The 16886-nt window shown below is 38.8% G+C and overlaps 1 protein-coding gene across 4 annotated transcripts in view; it reads right to left on the reverse strand.

The window, feature by feature from the left end:
- Rgs7 (regulator of G protein signaling 7) overlaps nucleotides 1-16886 on the reverse strand; it is a 190295-nt gene that overhangs the window by 59293 nt on the left and 114116 nt on the right. For all 4 annotated transcript variants that reach the window (XM_032915675.1, XM_032915674.1, XM_032915673.1 and 1 more), the window contains 3 exons: nucleotides 5150-5214; nucleotides 4120-4196; nucleotides 3935-4016 (listed from right to left, as the gene is read on the reverse strand). In XM_032915675.1, coding sequence (XP_032771566.1) covers nucleotides 3935-4016; nucleotides 4120-4196; nucleotides 5150-5214 — 224 coding nt within the window. The remainder of the gene's footprint in view (nucleotides 1-3934; nucleotides 4017-4119; nucleotides 4197-5149; nucleotides 5215-16886) is intronic.

Below are 16886 nucleotides of genomic sequence, written 5' to 3' on the forward strand. Positions count from 1 at the left end.
GAGTTCAAGTATCAATGGGGTCAACTATTTGTGACTCTCAGCACTGGGGATATGGAACCTTAGGGGACCATCTTCTACAGCCAGACAGGAACCCTGGTGTAGTCATAGAAACAACACTCCACCCACAACATTTTGACCCAAAATTTATAGTATCTACAAGAAATATAGGAATGAATGAGGAATGGAGCAGAGAGTACGAGAATGGACAACCATTAACCAACCTGACTTGAGATTCATCTCAAGAGCAAGTATCAATCCTTGACTCTATTAATGATACTCTGTTATGCTTGCAGACAGGAGCCTATGGCTGTCCTCTGAGAAGCTCCACACAGCAGCTGCTCAGACAGATGCAGATACCCACATCTGAAGAGTGGAAGGAGCTTGGGGACCCTTAAGGAAGAATAAGAGGAAGGTTTGTGGGAACCCAATGGAGATAGGAACTTTTCAGGAAGACCAACAACTAACCTGGACCCTTGGAGCTTTCAGAGTCAGAGACAAAACCACCAACCAAAGAATATAAAAGTGCTGGACCTAGGCCTCCCGCACATGTATGTAGCAGATGTGCAGCTTTGTCTTCTTGTGGGTCCCAAACAACTGAAGTGAGGGGTTATCCCAAAAACTGTTGCCTAAACACAGGATATGTTCTTCTAGCTGGACTGCCTTGTCTAGTGTCAGCGGGAGAGGATGTGCCTAGAGGCTTACAGTTGGGGATAAATACCCAAGGGGGCCCCACCCACTCAAGGGAAAAGGCCATGAGGAATGTGGGAGGAAGTGAACTGGAGGGTGGGCAGTGAATGGGATGAAAAGTGATTAAGCAAAACTTAAACAAGTAATTAAGTTTAAAAAAGAAAGAAAGAAAGAAAGAATGAACGAATGAACCACAGTAGTAAGCATCCAAGAATTTGAAGTCTGAGAGGCAAAAACAGCCATCTCAACTGTATCAGATCAGAAGTCTAAAAGCAAAAGACCTGAGGGTAATAAGTTCATTGGTAGCGTGCTAGCCAAGAACCCAGAGTGGACAAAGCTCTAGGCTTGATTCTCAGCACTGAAAAATAATAAATGATAAATAATAGATAAATCTTAACCTGAGAGTCCATAAACAACTACTTTCTAGCATTTGAACATAACTTACTTTGGTTTGCTTTATTAATTTACCTCTCTGCAACTAAAACATGTTTTTTTTCCCAAGTATCTCTACAGGATCCCTTAGAAATAAAGTGTGTTCATATACCAGGGAAAACAATCATAAAACAGGAAACTCAACCAATAAAAGTATTTATTTGGGGGCAGAAAACTACTTTTCTTTCTTTCACAAGGACGTAGAGAATGAGCAAGGTTGGGTCCCATGTACACAATCAAATCAGAGCCTAACACGGCTTTCACACAAACGTTGCAATGCATGATGATCAAAATGAAAAAATGTTTGTCAGCTGATGGGTGGATAGATAAGATGTACCACATCCCCGAGGTATAATGCTATTCAACTGTAAAATCAAAATATTGATTTATGCTACAACATGTATAAACCTAATAAACATAAGTGGAAAAAAAACTTTAAATGCTAGCACCTAATCACCTCTCAGGCAGCCACCAGATATGGATGGCTACGAGTCTGCCTAAACACTAAATCATACCCAGCAACAACAAAATCAAAAGTGCACTTAAAGCATCCCATAATTTGTAACTTGATAACATGGTCCTCATTCATCAACTTTGTAGATGATAACATTATGGTATTGGCATGTCTAAAAATTGGACATGCCTACAATTATGTATAGACCTGAAACATGGGGATGGTAAATAATTGAAAAGAGTTGATTTAGGTGACTACCACTCTCCGAAGCACGAGGACAATCCAAGTCCAGCTTTCTTTAGTAAACGTACACCAAAGATTTGTCTCTGTTGAGGGGTGGAGCCGATGGCCTCAGGATGGCATAGATAAGGCGAGCCAGAGAAGCGTAATAAATATGAGATTATGTTCCATTATGCGGAGGCTAATTAAAAGAAACAGCCTCTGCAGGCTCAGGATTTTACTTTGTTTCCAGCAGGTGGTGCTGTTTTGGGAAGTTGTGGAAACCATAGGAGGAGAAGTCGGTGACCAGGAGAAGGATCTTAATGGAGTATTATTCCTGGTCCCTTCTTTTCTGCGTATGTTTCCTGGCCCACCACTAAGTGACTCAAGCTTTTGTCCCCTGTCTTCTTCACCGTGATGGAATGAATCCTTTGAAACCATGACTCCCTGCTCCCTTATCTGCTCTGTGGAAATGTGGACTCAGTTTGGAAGACAGCTAAATCCACAAGGCATCTCCAGCTTCCTGAGGCTGCTTTAAGGAAAGAGAAATTCTGCTTTGTATCCTCATGGAGTTTTCAAGCACGATCTCACAATTCCTTCTTCACTACAGGTAATGAAACTCCAAATATCTATTCTATTTTGAATAGAAAAGCCAGGGAACACAATTCTTTTCTCTGGAGAATTCAAATGGCAACAAATTCAGAGTAAGACTTGACAACTGCGTGAGTGTCTGAGTTGAAATGCGTATATGAAATAGGTCCCTGGATTTCTTCTATTTTGGTCTGACTCAGAAGGTAGTTGAAAGGAAATCTTTGAGGCATCTATAAGTCATTTGCCACGATTTCTTTCTCTTGCTGTGAACCTATTATTTATTCTATTAACACCAATATAAGTACTCTCTGTTGTCCTGTCTGTATTAAAAGAAATCAATAGAAGAGAAAGATATCTTTTAAAACAAAAATGAGGTTAGACATGCAAACATATATACTACTAGTATATACTAAACATGTATATATATAGTATATATATAGTATATATATACTATATAAACTCATGCACACACACACACACACACACACACACACACACACATGAGACATAGTTTCTACAGAGACCAGAGGCCAGAAGAGGATGTTGGATGCCTGAGAATGGGAACTGTAGGCAGCTGTGAATCACCCACCATGAGTAACTGAACTCAGGTTCTCTGTAAACGAGTAGTACAGGCTCATAAGCACTGAACCATGCCTAAAGCTCTTTGTTTGTTTGTTTGTTTTTCTTTAGAGGACAGCTTACGTATCCTAAGCAGGCCTTGAACTCAATCTTCCTCCCTCAACCTCCAGAGTACTAGAATTCTATGCTGTGGTACCATGAGCAGTAGATACGCTATCTTTGGGAGACTTATAATCATGCTTAAATATCTTCCATAAAGTTTTCTGGTATTAAGGACATTCAGTATTTGTTACACTGAGACACACAGTTTGACAGAGAGAAGAGCTAAGTTCTCACATAGACTCAAAGTTGTATCATTAAAAGAACGAATTGGCAGGCTGGTGAGAAGCTCAGAGTAGAAAGGCCTTTACCACAAGCTTGATATGAGTTCAATCCCAGGAGTCCACAAAAAGAGAAAGGACTCCCATGAGTTGTTCTTTGACCTCCTCACATGCCCCATCCCTCATACAGAAAATAAATAAGCAAATGTAAAGACAAAAGCCAAGTATGAACTGATTTAAATGTGATAACATTCTAACTTTCAAAAGACACATTAGGCATTAATAAATTCTAAGAAGAAAGCAAACAATAACATCTTAATTCTAACTTTGTCTCCAATGCCAAAGAATGAGACATACGCAGAAAAATGATGTCATGTTTGCAGTGTTGGGTTTTTTCCCTTTTAAGTGTTAATGGCAGAATCAGGCAGTGCAGATATCCAGAGAGAGCTGGCTAGCCACACAAGGGAAAAGCATCCTTTTTATAAATACACATGGCATTAAGTCTCATCTTACATAGAGGTAGCAATCTTTCCTTAACATATCACCCAGACACCAGGACATACTATGAAGGGAGCAGGGTCTTTTCTAGGGCACTCTTTTTTTCTAAACCTGAGACGTGAGTTCATGGAAATACACCTACGAGCTTACTTACCACAGGCCTGTGGACATCCCAGAATGCTCTCTCCTGACTATCGAGGATCTTCCTTTCGATTTTGTCCCGCTTCTTGTCCACTCTGTCAAGATGGTAACGATGGAGAGTTAGAAGGGTTACGTGTACCGCCTCTGTACAGAAGGCCGCATTGGAACAAAGCTTCCCAAAGACTCACAAGGACTCACTTAGCTTGTGCTTCTGCTTGCATAAAAATGAACTCCCACTTCCGGGCAAATGCCCTCTGCAGCCTGGCCAGGCTCTCCTGAAAAACATGGAACAGCTGAGGGCATTCTAATGTTCCTTTTAGAGTTTCCAAAGTTTCCCAATATACCCTGAATCTGAATCAGCTGTGCTCTCTGAACTCCACTAATCGTGGGCCTCACGGGCCCTGGCTAACCTCTAATTCACTGTAGCTGAGATGATCTTGAGCTTTCCATCCTCTCATCCCTGCCTTCCCAGTGAGGGCATCGTTGATAGCTGCCAACATGCCCAGTTCATACAGTGCTAGGGATAGAAAATAGAACCTTGTGCATGCTAAGCAAGCTACAGCCCAAGGCACTGACCAACATCACTTTTGTTACAGGAAACACAGTATAAGCACTGACTGTTACTTTGTTCGAGCAAAGTACTGAAGACAAATTCCCTGGATCTTTCTGTGCCCACTTTACAGAGAGACAAGAAAGCAATGTCTTCCCACCGCTGATCCAACTGGTTTGTTCAGGTCCTGAAAATAGCTCTCAGTTCTAGGTAACCCAGTAATCTCAGTAATCTGCTACTAAACGATCCTCCAAATTCGTTATCTCGACACAGCAATTGCTTGAATAAATTAAACTAGATTGCCCCATCTCACGGCGATGATCAATCTGATGGTTGTGCTAAATTGGTCCCCAGTGTAGAAGAAGGATTTCAATCCTCAGGGTTTGCATGTTATCAATACAGTATTTATCTGAAACCTTTACAGTCAAGTTAGTTTAAAATAATGATATGTGCTTCTCCTTATACATTGAGTTTGTATGTTTAAAATTCTACTCTCCTTAATGTGTGGAGAAGGAGGAGTCAGACAAAGAGGGGTTTGCTAAACTACTAGGCTATCGGATTCAAGGAAGCCTGGCCCTTGTTATTCATCAAGGCTGAAAGGAATAGAGAACTCAGACATGGCCAAAGGCCTGATTCCTGCTCATTTTAGACCACTGAATGAGCATCCTTGGTACTTACGGCTTCGTAGTCTGCTAGCTCTAGCCTTGCCTTGTTTTGCATTGTTCTCTTGCAGAGGTAAACAGCTGAAAGGAAAAACACCATCATTTCTTGGCTGCTCATTCACACTGAAACGCTAAATATAGAAATCACACTAAGTGTCAAGATACTTGTCGCTGATTCTCAAGCTTAATCTTCTATTGTTAGCCCTTTCAGACAGAAATAAATAATGATAAAAGCACAAGGTTTAATATTTAAATACTGGCATTGTAAAGTCACAAACAGGAAGAATGTTAAGAGATGGTAATCATTTATTGGTATTAAATGGTTGCCAAAATCTTACTATCAACAAATAATAAGGAAAAGTAAAATTTTTCAAAGACATTAAATCAGTTTAAAATCTAGATAGATAAAAAATCATTTTGTAAATGGTAATTGTGTGAAAATGTATCTGACTTGGCCATTTTGAATTCTTTCTAGGTAGTGTTGTCAACTGCTAGGATGTTATCATGTAAACTCAAGGGATCTTAGCATCTTTCTTGCTTAATTTCACAAGAGTCACTTGTTGGTCAGTTGCTCTGTGCTAGGAGAGCAGAGCCACTTATGTAAAGTGTGCTTCCTGTCTCTGGTATTTTCCTTGGTCTGCTTGGCCACCATGCAAGTTGGCCATGGCAGCAGGGTTATAGAACTGTGAGAAGGGTAGGAGAGGCTAGGGTGGCAACAGTGCAAATCCTGATAGCTCTCATGAGCATGTCAACACAACAAGTCTGTAGGTAGAGTCCTAATTCCCAGAGTATCTTCTGTCTTATCTTTTTATTAAATGTGAAATGTGGATTCCATGAAACCCGAGACTAATTAATTCTATCGGTCTACACGTTGAATGAGATCACTGGGTGAGACTCATTGAATATTCCTTTTCATAAGGCTACCCCTGTGGAGATGTCTTCTGAATATGATCTTCGCATCGAGCTGTATTTGCCTTGGTTTGAGATAAGGAAAAACAGCTGCTATCAATCACCATGAGCTTATTAGCTAAGAATAGTTGACAATAACGTGGAGTTCATGAGAACTAGAAATGCAAAAGCTAAATTTGTACATGGAAAAAGTATAACATATAACTCAAGTATGCATATGTGTGTCTGTGTGTATGTGTGTGTGTGTGTGTGTGTGTGTGTGTGTGTGTATGCATACGTGTTCCTGGGAATTAAAACACAGGCTTTGTGTGTGCCAGGAAAGTGTTCTACCACTGAGCAATATCCCAGCCCTCACAATGCAATATACTGTTCTGAAGTAACTTCCTTGAAAATCCTGTGAGACAATCTTGATGATGTCATGGCATAAAATCAACAAGCTGTTGACAAAAGGCTCTGCCATTCAAGTGGTAGCAGAAAAGCAAAGAATCGGATTTGATCCAAATCCATCTTGACCATGTGGGTTGGGAAGCGCACGTTGCTGAAGCAGGTTCCTGAGTGAGGCCATGGTAGAAAGGGAATGCCAAAGGAGATTGTTTCTCTTCCTTCTGGAATTCTCTACAAGGTGAAGCAGTCTCTTGTACAAACACTGATGTCTGTGACAAAAGTATTCAGTCATACCCCACAGGCGGCAGGAATATCAATTGTTATGACCCCTCTAGCTAAAGATGAAGACAAGAATGTTTACTTCACAACAACTAGAAATGCAAAGGCCAAATACATACTTGGAAAATGTGCAAAACATAAGCCAAATAATGTAAGTGAAACATACGGACCGTCAAGGGCAGCTCTGTTTCTTTTAGAATGAGCTTTGAATGTTTATTTTGTGGGCTAAGTCTTCTATTCTTGAATTAAAAAAGAATCAGATAGTTCCTATAGCCTTCCTTCTTAAGCTTGGGTAGCACAGGGAGTAACAAGTTATTGACACTTTCTATCTCCAGTTACAAACTCCAAGCAAGACACCAAGACTGGTTTAAAGTTTAAGTCATCTTCAAGACCCTAGTTTGTGCATAAAAGGAGTATATGGGACTTTCTCTAGAATATCTTCCTCTCTGACCCTGGTAACCATATAGACACAGCCTCTAATCCAATAGTTCTCAACCTGTGGGTGTAATTCCTTTGCAGGTCACATATCAAATATCCTTCGTATCAGACATTAATATTACAATTCACAGCAGTAGTACAAATTAAGCTTATAAAGTAGCATGAAATAATGGTTATGGTTGGGCAGGGGTCACCATGACATGAGGAACTGTTTTCAAAGATTGCAGCATTATGGAGTTTAAGAACCACTGTTCTCATCTTTCTGGAGATGTAAAATAGGAGAGAAAGAGAAGGAAGAAAAGGTAGAATGAATTTCCAAGGTCACGCGTCTTTATTTAACCCACTGCATAATCTGAATTTTATTCAAAACAATAGGCAAAAAGGAGTAGATAACTTTAAACACACGTGTGTTTCACCAGACTTACTTAATACTAATTTTCATTACATTTATTATATGTGTGTACGTGCTTGCAGGCACACATGTCATTGTGTGTGTGTTTATGTGTGTGTATGTGTGTGTGTATGTGTGTGTACGTGTGTGTGTGTGTGATGGTCAAAGCACAACTTGTATGTGACAAGTCTCTTTCTACCACATAGGTTCTGGGGACTGAACTCACATTGTAGGTGGGACAGCATGCACCTTTATCTGCTGAGCCACCCTCTTGCCAACCTCGTTCTTACTTAATCCTGTGTATTTGTGCTGAACAGCTTGATGCTTTGATATACATTTACGATGTGAAATTGCTAAGACATACTCATTGTTCATCCCCATCACCTCCTCATTCTCATTCTCACCGCCCCTCACACATGCTGTCAGATTAGAATACCTCAAATCCGCTTCCATCCAGCAGTGACCTTCAAATGTACACAGTAACTATTGTTACATGCTATACAATAGAAATCTTTCCAGATCTTATTCCTTCCCATTGCATAGCTGCATTTGCCTATGATTAATGATGCTAAGCCCCTCTCCATAGATAGGCCTGCTGGTCAATTTCTTGTCTCTCCCCAGAAATATTTGTGCAGGCACTTGCTCTTTATTTAACTGAGTTATTTGCTTTCTTTCTTACCTGACACAACTGGGCCGATTGAGCTACTCTCTGGACTTGATGGAGGTTTGAAGCACATATTTAATTCATGTTGCTTCTGTGGATTTTGGAAAGTGCTCCCTACCCTGTCACTGTCACAATTATTGATAGGCCCTCATGCTTAGAAAAACCTGCCACAGAGGAGATGTTCAACATCTTCGACATCTATCTGCTGAGTGGAAGCATCATGATTTATTGACCTTTCGAGGTTCCATTTGTTTGCCTGCTTCTCTTGTTTGGTGGTTCTTCTAGTGATGATTCGGCTGATTTTTATATTAGGGAATGTGACTTTTTCCCATTAGGTTTAACACCCATTTGTATGCTAGAGATAAAAATGTACACTTGTTACAGATGCAATAAGTCCATTTTCCCCCTAGGCTTCTATGGAGAAGGTTAATTAACAATAAATAAGATATCTAGCATATTAATTATAGATTATGTGTGAACATGCACATAACAGATAATATGCACCAGTTGTACATGCATTACAATTTGCTTTTCTATATTAAACATAACAATTAAAATTTACTATGTTGTTTTATATAGATACAGCTGGTTTTCTATAGCCACTGTAGCCTGTTCTATGAATGGACAGAGAAAGAGAGAGAGAAACAGAGAGAGAGAGAGACAGAGAGAGAGAGACAGAGACAGAGAGAGACAGAGACAGATGCGTGTTTGACTATATTCCTACTCTGTGGTAAACAGCACAGTTTGAATTTTACAATATTGCCACATTTTCATACATAAAACTCTTTTCTCAAAGAGTGATGGAATTTTCCCTCCTTTGGGTTTTGCTAGTCTGGCCTGGGAGAGATGTGTTAAAGCCCAGAGCTTGTATTATCTTTCTATAAGTATTTTATTTCATTTCCAACAATTTTAATATTATAGATTTTTACTACAAAATATTTCTATGGATTGTTATCTTCTCTACTTTAATGACTTCACATTTACTATCTTTCATTTGATCAGTTTTTGAGAAAGGTCACCCAGCCTGGCCTTAAACTCTCTATGAATACCAGGCTGACTTCAGACTCACAGAGATCTGCCTGCCTCTGCCTCTGAAGAGCTAGGATTAAGTGTGTGTGCTACCATACTTAGCTCACCCCACTTGTTTATACTGACTTACTTCGTTTTACTTAGAAAACAACTAAGATACTTTTGGTTCTTTTGGTAGACAAATTTAAATATTTTTATTCTTAATTGTATTTTATGGGAATGGGTATTTTGTCTGTGCACTTCATGCATACCAGCTGTCAGAGGAGGGCATCAGGTTCCTAGAACTAGAACTAGAGTTAGAGAGAGCTGAACCTCTGTATGGGCGTGGGAACTCAAACACAGGTCCTCTGGTAGAGCAGCCAGTGCTCTTAGGCACTGGGCCATCGCTGCAGCCCCTTTTATCCATCCTTTTAGTTAAATTCAGTATTCCTTTCCTCACACACCCCTCTGCCTTCCTTCCCTCCTCTGTCTCCCCTAGTTTCTACTATTTGCTTCATGCGTGAGTTTTCTTTAACACCCACAACAGTATTTTATAAGCAATAAAACTTGCTATCATTCAACCTTACCTCCTCAAATCTCAAATAAAGGCTCACCTATTTACTTCCTTAAACTATGACCCAGAAATTAAGCGGTGACTAATATAATCTGCCAATGAGGATGAAGAACTGGTTTATCTTCATTCTTTAGTCTTCTAATATCTTAACAAACAAAATCTATTATGTACTGTTAATTAGCATTTTTGAAATAAACTGTGGTGCTCATGTTTTGTTTAAAAGATTTTGATTCAATTATTTTGGAAGCTGGATGGAAGGTAGAGATGCTGTTGTCTTAGGATATTCAACAGAAATCTGTCTTTTCGAAGCTCTCCCTGTCCATTTGTCTGGGTGAGATGACCACACAGGTGACAGGGAACTGGACTCAACCCCTCAAGCATACATCCATAGCTTTCCTCCAATTTTTCCACTGGCTGTCCATCCTGCTGCTGAACAATTGGGGGTCCATGACATGTGGAAAATTGAGGTCAGAATAGGGATGAGACCTTCTACTACAGTGCACCACTGAAGTCACAAGAAACCTTGAGAGAGAAGCAGGCTCTCTCTGTTCTCCTAGAGCTCACTTTGCTTTGAGCCCTCATGCATATACGGGGAATCTTTAATGTGGTTACTTGGACTACATCCAGTGCTCTGAAGCTGCCAAATTTCTTGAGAAAAGAAACTTTAGTTATATCCGTAGGGTCATTTCCTAGCTCTAAGCTCCATTGATTCCACTCAAATGAGAGGTACTCTGTAGTGTGTGTGTGTGTGTGTGTGTCTTTTACTTCTTTCTGTGTTCCTGTCTGTTCACTGCCAGCTTCACCTTTACTCTTTTCAGTCTCTGCATAGAAAGAAAGGAGTGATTTTAAAGAACTTCCTGGGAAGTAAAGTCTGTCATTCCTTCTTATATCTGTTCTGACATTCAAATACAGTCTGTGTTTAATGGACATGTAGGTTAAGCCTCAGTGATTTGAGAGTTTAAAAAATATATATGGGAATTATTATTTTAATTGTAAATAAGGACATTGCTCCATTTTTTTAAGAAACAGAATTCCCCTGGAGCTTTTGTAGAGCTGTTCAATGGATAAAATCATAAGCTCAAACATGCAGATCTGGCCCCAGTTACTCACAAAAGGGGGTTATGTCTTTAGTGTGCTTGTAATACCAGCACTGTGGGTGGAGATAGGATCCCAGGAGCTCGCTGGCCAGATGGCTGACATCGAACAGCCTTTCTGTTTCAGCGAGAAACCCTGTCTCAAGACAATATGACACAGAGATATAGAGGAAAACTCTCAGCACAGCACTCTAGCATCCACGTGCATACCCAGGGCAAACACGCACCAGCACTCTAGTCTGTATGCACTCTGCATATACAGCACGCACACACACACACACACACACACACACACACACACACACACACACACACACACTCACTCACAAAAACTTATGCACAAAAACATCAGTTCTGTATGCCTGTGAGTGTAAGACCAGTTTCAGAGACATCAGGAGACAGTCTCTATTTAAGCAACCAAAGCTAACAAAACAACAACAGATTCTTTCCTTTGTTTGCATTGGTCTCCCTCTCCCCTCTCACATCTCTTTCTTTGTGTGACATAGTTATTCATTACACTTAAAAAATTCATAAAGAAGCTGGTGGGATGGCTCAGTGGGTAAAGGCAATGACGGCCAACCCACAAAGTCTGAGTCCCATCCCCGGGCTCCACATGGAGGGGGGAAAGAACCATCTCTTACAACTTGTCCTCCAACCTCCATGCAGCACAAGGCATTTGTAGCCCCCCCATGTTAATTTTAAAACAAAGAAATTAAAATATCATAAATTTAACCAGCATCCCTAGTACTTTCAAATGTAATGGTCAATGTCCCCTTTTCCCTTTAAATCCTAAATGACCTGTGGTGGTTTTTGTTTAAACTATGGAAAATTACAGATATGGACCATTCCATTCTGTTAATTCATATAAGTACATGCTATAGAAACTTGGCTAAATTTAGAGAGACTCTCAATTTGAACTAGAAAATGTATTCTGTCTGGCTACTATTTTTAATTTGTCATTTTCCAGTCTATGCATTATCATATTTCTTTGCATAATAATGTAGTCTCATATTTCCAAGGGCAGGTCTTGAACTCCCTGGGTAGCTAAAGATAACCTTGAATTTCCAATCCCCATGCATTAACCTTGTCTATAGAGTCTCTGCTTAAACCTCAGATATGATATTTCTCCAAGCATGCTTTAGTGTAGCCTTTTCTATTATCCCTATAATTCCAATGTAACACACACACACACACACACACACACACACACACACACACAGTATGAGAAGTAAAGATTAGGTAATTTAATTTTCTGTATAATTTTGGAGTCAATCTATGCACAGTTACAATTTTAAGCATTTTAGTTGAAATAAGTGATGTCATCTTATTCTCTCTTTTTTCTTATCTTCCTTTCTTTCAATACCTTTTTCCAAAGGGATTAAATAGCAGTAATCATTATTTTAGAACATGCACGTATTCTACCTAAGGTCTAATCTGAACATGACAGCTAATGAGGAACCTCAGGTCCGTCTAAGCAGGGAGACTATCCTTCCTCAGCTGGAAAATACACCTAAATTAGAGGCATGCCTTGGAAGTCTTTGGCGGCCTTACTCTTGCTTCATCCTCCAAGGAATCTAGCTGGGGGCCCTGCACTGTAGTTTCGAGAACAGCACAGTGACCCCAGGGAACAATGTATTATCAGCTTCCTGTATTCTAACAGCCTGAGTTGCCTCAAGCAACTCAGTCAAAAGAAGTAAAGAGCAGCAGCAGAACACTGGGATGCCTTAGAAAAACATGTCTCACTCAAAGAGAAAGCTCTTTGACAAGTGATTGACACTGCAAAAGTAACAAAAATTATGTAACCTGAGTCATTTACCTAACAAGCGGTTTAACAGAGAGTTTTTAGTATCAACAAATGCTACAAACACAATGGTCCACTTAATATCCTGAGAGCAATTTTAGTTATTTAGTAAGTTTTAGGAAATCTTTATTGTGTGTCAAGCAAAGTACAGATTCAGGATTCTTTCTAGTTGTCTCTTTTTCCAGTGTCTTCTTAATGTCCCAAATGAGAAGTGTGGCCTTGGCCTGGCGGCCCTTCCTAGAGCTCTCTGAACTTCATCAGGATGCCTCAGTGAGATGGCCAGATGGGATGACTTCTCAGGTGTCCTGCAGCTCTGACTCTTAGGAACAGGGGAAGACAGATTCTCTCACTGACACAGATATTGGACATGGTAGCAGAAAGGCAGTCATGGCACTGGGGGAGGAGCTGAGAACTTGCATCTGGCCCACAAGCAAAGGCAGAAGTGGAAATGGAGACACAGCAGATGACAGGAACTTTTAACTGTCAAAGCATGGCCCAGTGACACACCTCCTCCAGCAAGGCCACACCTCTTAATCCTTTCTAAACTGTTCTACCAACTGGATACCAAGCATGAAAATATATGAGCCTATGGGAGGGGCAGGGGTAAGAAGGGCTTCTTATGCAAAACTTTACCGGGCGTCTTGTTGAGGTTTTCTCTTTTGTAATGTATTTTAATGCTAAGTGTGGGTCCCCAAGACCTGGTTGCAACAGAGATGAGAGAGTCTGCACTTAAACCCAAGTGCTGCTATGTGACCTTGCTTCCAAGTTATTTCTGATTGGCAAATAAAGATATCTACAGCCTATAGCTGGGCAGAATTGAGGTAGGTGGAGCTTGGTACTCCTGGCCTGGAGATTGGAGGAGACTATGAGGAGCAGGACACACGGTTAGAAGTCAAGAGAGCATAGCCCCGAGGGCTGGCCAATTGGAGTTAAGAGCAGCCCAGATGAAACATAGTAAGTAATAACTCAGGGTTAGCAATAGGAAATAGATTTTAATAATATAGAGAGTAGGTATCTGCCCAGTTCTAGTGCTAATTAAGACTAGTTATAAATATAAAGGTTGTATGTATCTTTTATCTGAGAACTAAATGGTCAAAGGCAGGGTAGAAATCCTAGATTGGGATTCATAAATTACTACAATAGTATCTCACATTGTTTCTCCTTATTAGTCTGAAATAAAATAGTTTTAAGTTTTCTTTCATTCAAAACAATGTAGACACAAAATAATACTTTCTCCACCCTGTTTGCTCCAGCAAAAGTTGAATATGGACATGTGAGTGGTCTTTTAACTAAAGATTAGCTTTTCTTGCAAATCGCTTCTACAAAATGTGTATTCAAATGTCTCTGTAATACATGAGAACTGTCATTGATTTTTACTGTGGCGACAATGAATAGTAATTTTCCTTTAGTAAAACCTTAATGGAGATGAGAATGCTCCCTATAGTTATCAGCTTGTAGAAGTAAATGCATGGTCTCTGTTTTTCATCATTCTTTGAGAGCGTATAGTATTATAATGAATTTTGTTTGTACATCGCCTTTTCTAAATCTCTGATGCCCTTCCCATCTTTTCTTTGTGAGGTAAAAGTGCTACCCAAACCAAAATATTTTCATTCAAGCTAGGATTTTCGCCATGAATTAACCAGAATTATTTCCATTGTACTGATGCTTGAAAAGGCTCCCCTGGTATTTTAGTTAAAATTTTCATAAGAAAATGGTGGTATACTTGGCTCATCCAAAGAACTGGGCTTTGGGCAGTTTGTTAAATCCACACAACGTTGGAATCCATGATTCACAAAGAAGACCTATGGAGAAGTTACTACTCTGGATTATAAAATGTCCTCATATTGCAATGGCTTCTTCCAGGTTGCATGAGAGAAGGTAAAGCAAATGGGTCACTCAGTGATTGGAACACACAAAGAAAGGCTAGCTGGCTATCACAATTAAGTACCATATCATTTGGTTGCAAATTAGTGGGGTAACATCAGTCTTTCAAGAGGATATTTTGGTTGGAAGCATCATCCTGACATAGTCATGATTTTCATAGAATAATGATAGTGGATTTAAATTGAAAAGCAATGTTCATTTCATATAAATTAAGTTTGTTATAAATTAATTGATTGATCCCACAGAATACAATGAGACATGTCTGTATAAATAGAATTGCAGAACTGTAAACTTCTAGCAAGCTCACAAATGAACAGGACCATGTTAGAATTCAAATGTGTGTCCCCACACTCTCATTGTGAAGCAGATTCATCTTGTATATGTTCCTGTAAACACCCACATGTTTTTGTTATGGTCATTTCCTTTTCTATCGAAATTTCAATGGTAAGATCATGAACTAAATAGTATTTTGGTTGACACAAACATATCATATTCAGAAGAGTTTGAAATTTAGTTCTAAATGAAGTTTTGAATAGAAAAATAGCATCTGAACCGACCGCCACTTAGGAATCTTTTCGCTCATCCCTCCCTAATCCTGAGCAAGAAGCTAAACATGTGTGCTAAGTGGATAGCTATCCTGCTCTCTGTACATCTCAACTCAGAGAAGATTATTTACTGAGTGTTTCTCTATCTTCATATGGGACTTAGTGCCATCTTTTAGGAATTAATCCCCTCCCCTTAAAATCCATTGACCACTTATTTATTCTTTTCTTCTTCTTCCTTTTCTGTTTTTTTTATTTTGTTGACAAATATTGGGAAATTAGTTCAAGTTCATCATTGCCTTGTTCCTTTTTCATGCAACTCCTCCAAAATTCCATCTCCCTGAATTTCTTATCCACTCTACATGGGTGTGCAATCTAGCTGAGAAATATTCTGGCCCAATGAAGCATGAGTAAAAGGCATGTCTGATGGAGTGATATCAGCAGAAACTCAGTTCTGGAAGTCTGGTACTCTCCTTTTTATTATCATCAGTGGAAGAGATCGACACATATGACTCTTAGTTCTTTATCTGTACAGCATGGTTAGTAACATTTTACAGATTATCTGTAATGGATAAATCTTAGATAATGTTTATAAATGTCCAGCGAAAGTTGCTCAGAAATATTCATGCTCCTGCTATGCTATTAGTTAAAAAAGTAGCTAGAAAATCAAAAGTAACCATTCAGAAAATCACATAAAATAAAAAGCCATGAGAAATAGGAAATTACACTAATTTATTTCCACGAATTCAAATAGTTACTGGTCTTCCACCTTTAATGTACATCTTGAGGAGTTTATTTATAACTAGTATCATAAGTTAGAGTCCCAGGCTCTACTTGTTGATAAAAATACCATGAGTTTATATTTAAAATCACTCCTATTGATATGGGAAAATCAGAGCTACATTCAGACAATAGTTAATTCCCAAACATGCGCACATTTATTTATATATGAATATTTATGGCTCCAATGATGGAATACTATTTTCTTGCTTAATATATAAATAAATAATGATGAAAAGACAAAAGTAATCATAGATACTAGTTAGATATTTAAGAACTGAATGTATATTACATAAAATAGAAAATGTGTTTCTTTCTTTTTCATAGCTTTGCGGATATTTTGAAGTAAAACAGAATACTCATGAAGAAAGTAAGGAAGGAGCTCAATTAGATAGGTCATAATCTATTATCCTGCCCAAGAAAGTATGGTTTCTTATACAGAAAAACAAACAGCTAGATGTCCCTAAGCTTTCAATAGACTCGAATGCATCTCTAGAGATCGAATTATGAACTAGGGGCGCATTCCGAACATGATGGGATTTAAATGTTTATGTTGTTGAATAAGGTATTTAAATAAGACAGTGAACCATGTGATTAAATATTTACAAAATGAAACTGTAAAAGATAAACGGACTATTTTGCAACTGAAATTTCATCAAAAGGTTTTATGAAATGTCAAAAGCTTCTCTTAAGAAGAATTTGTAAGCATCATTTACATGCTTCAGGTGGCATAAATATTTCATTTCTTCTTAATAAATAGTCTGATAATGAATAAACTTTTACCATTATATTATAATAATACACTGCATTTTCTTTTTGAGGATGTAGCTTGTTATATTTTTCATACTTGAATATAGTTTATAAGCTCATGATGAATATCTATTTTATATGTTAATATTACCTTAAAAGAATGCAATAATTAAAGGTTTTATTTCATATGAAGAGAGATATAAGACTGCTCATCTTTTCCACAAATTAGAAGATTATCCTACTACATTTTTCTCA

This window comes from Rattus rattus, chromosome 10, assembly GCF_011064425.1.
Source record: "Rattus rattus isolate New Zealand chromosome 10, Rrattus_CSIRO_v1, whole genome shotgun sequence".
Taxonomy (NCBI): domain Eukaryota; kingdom Metazoa; phylum Chordata; class Mammalia; order Rodentia; family Muridae; genus Rattus; species Rattus rattus.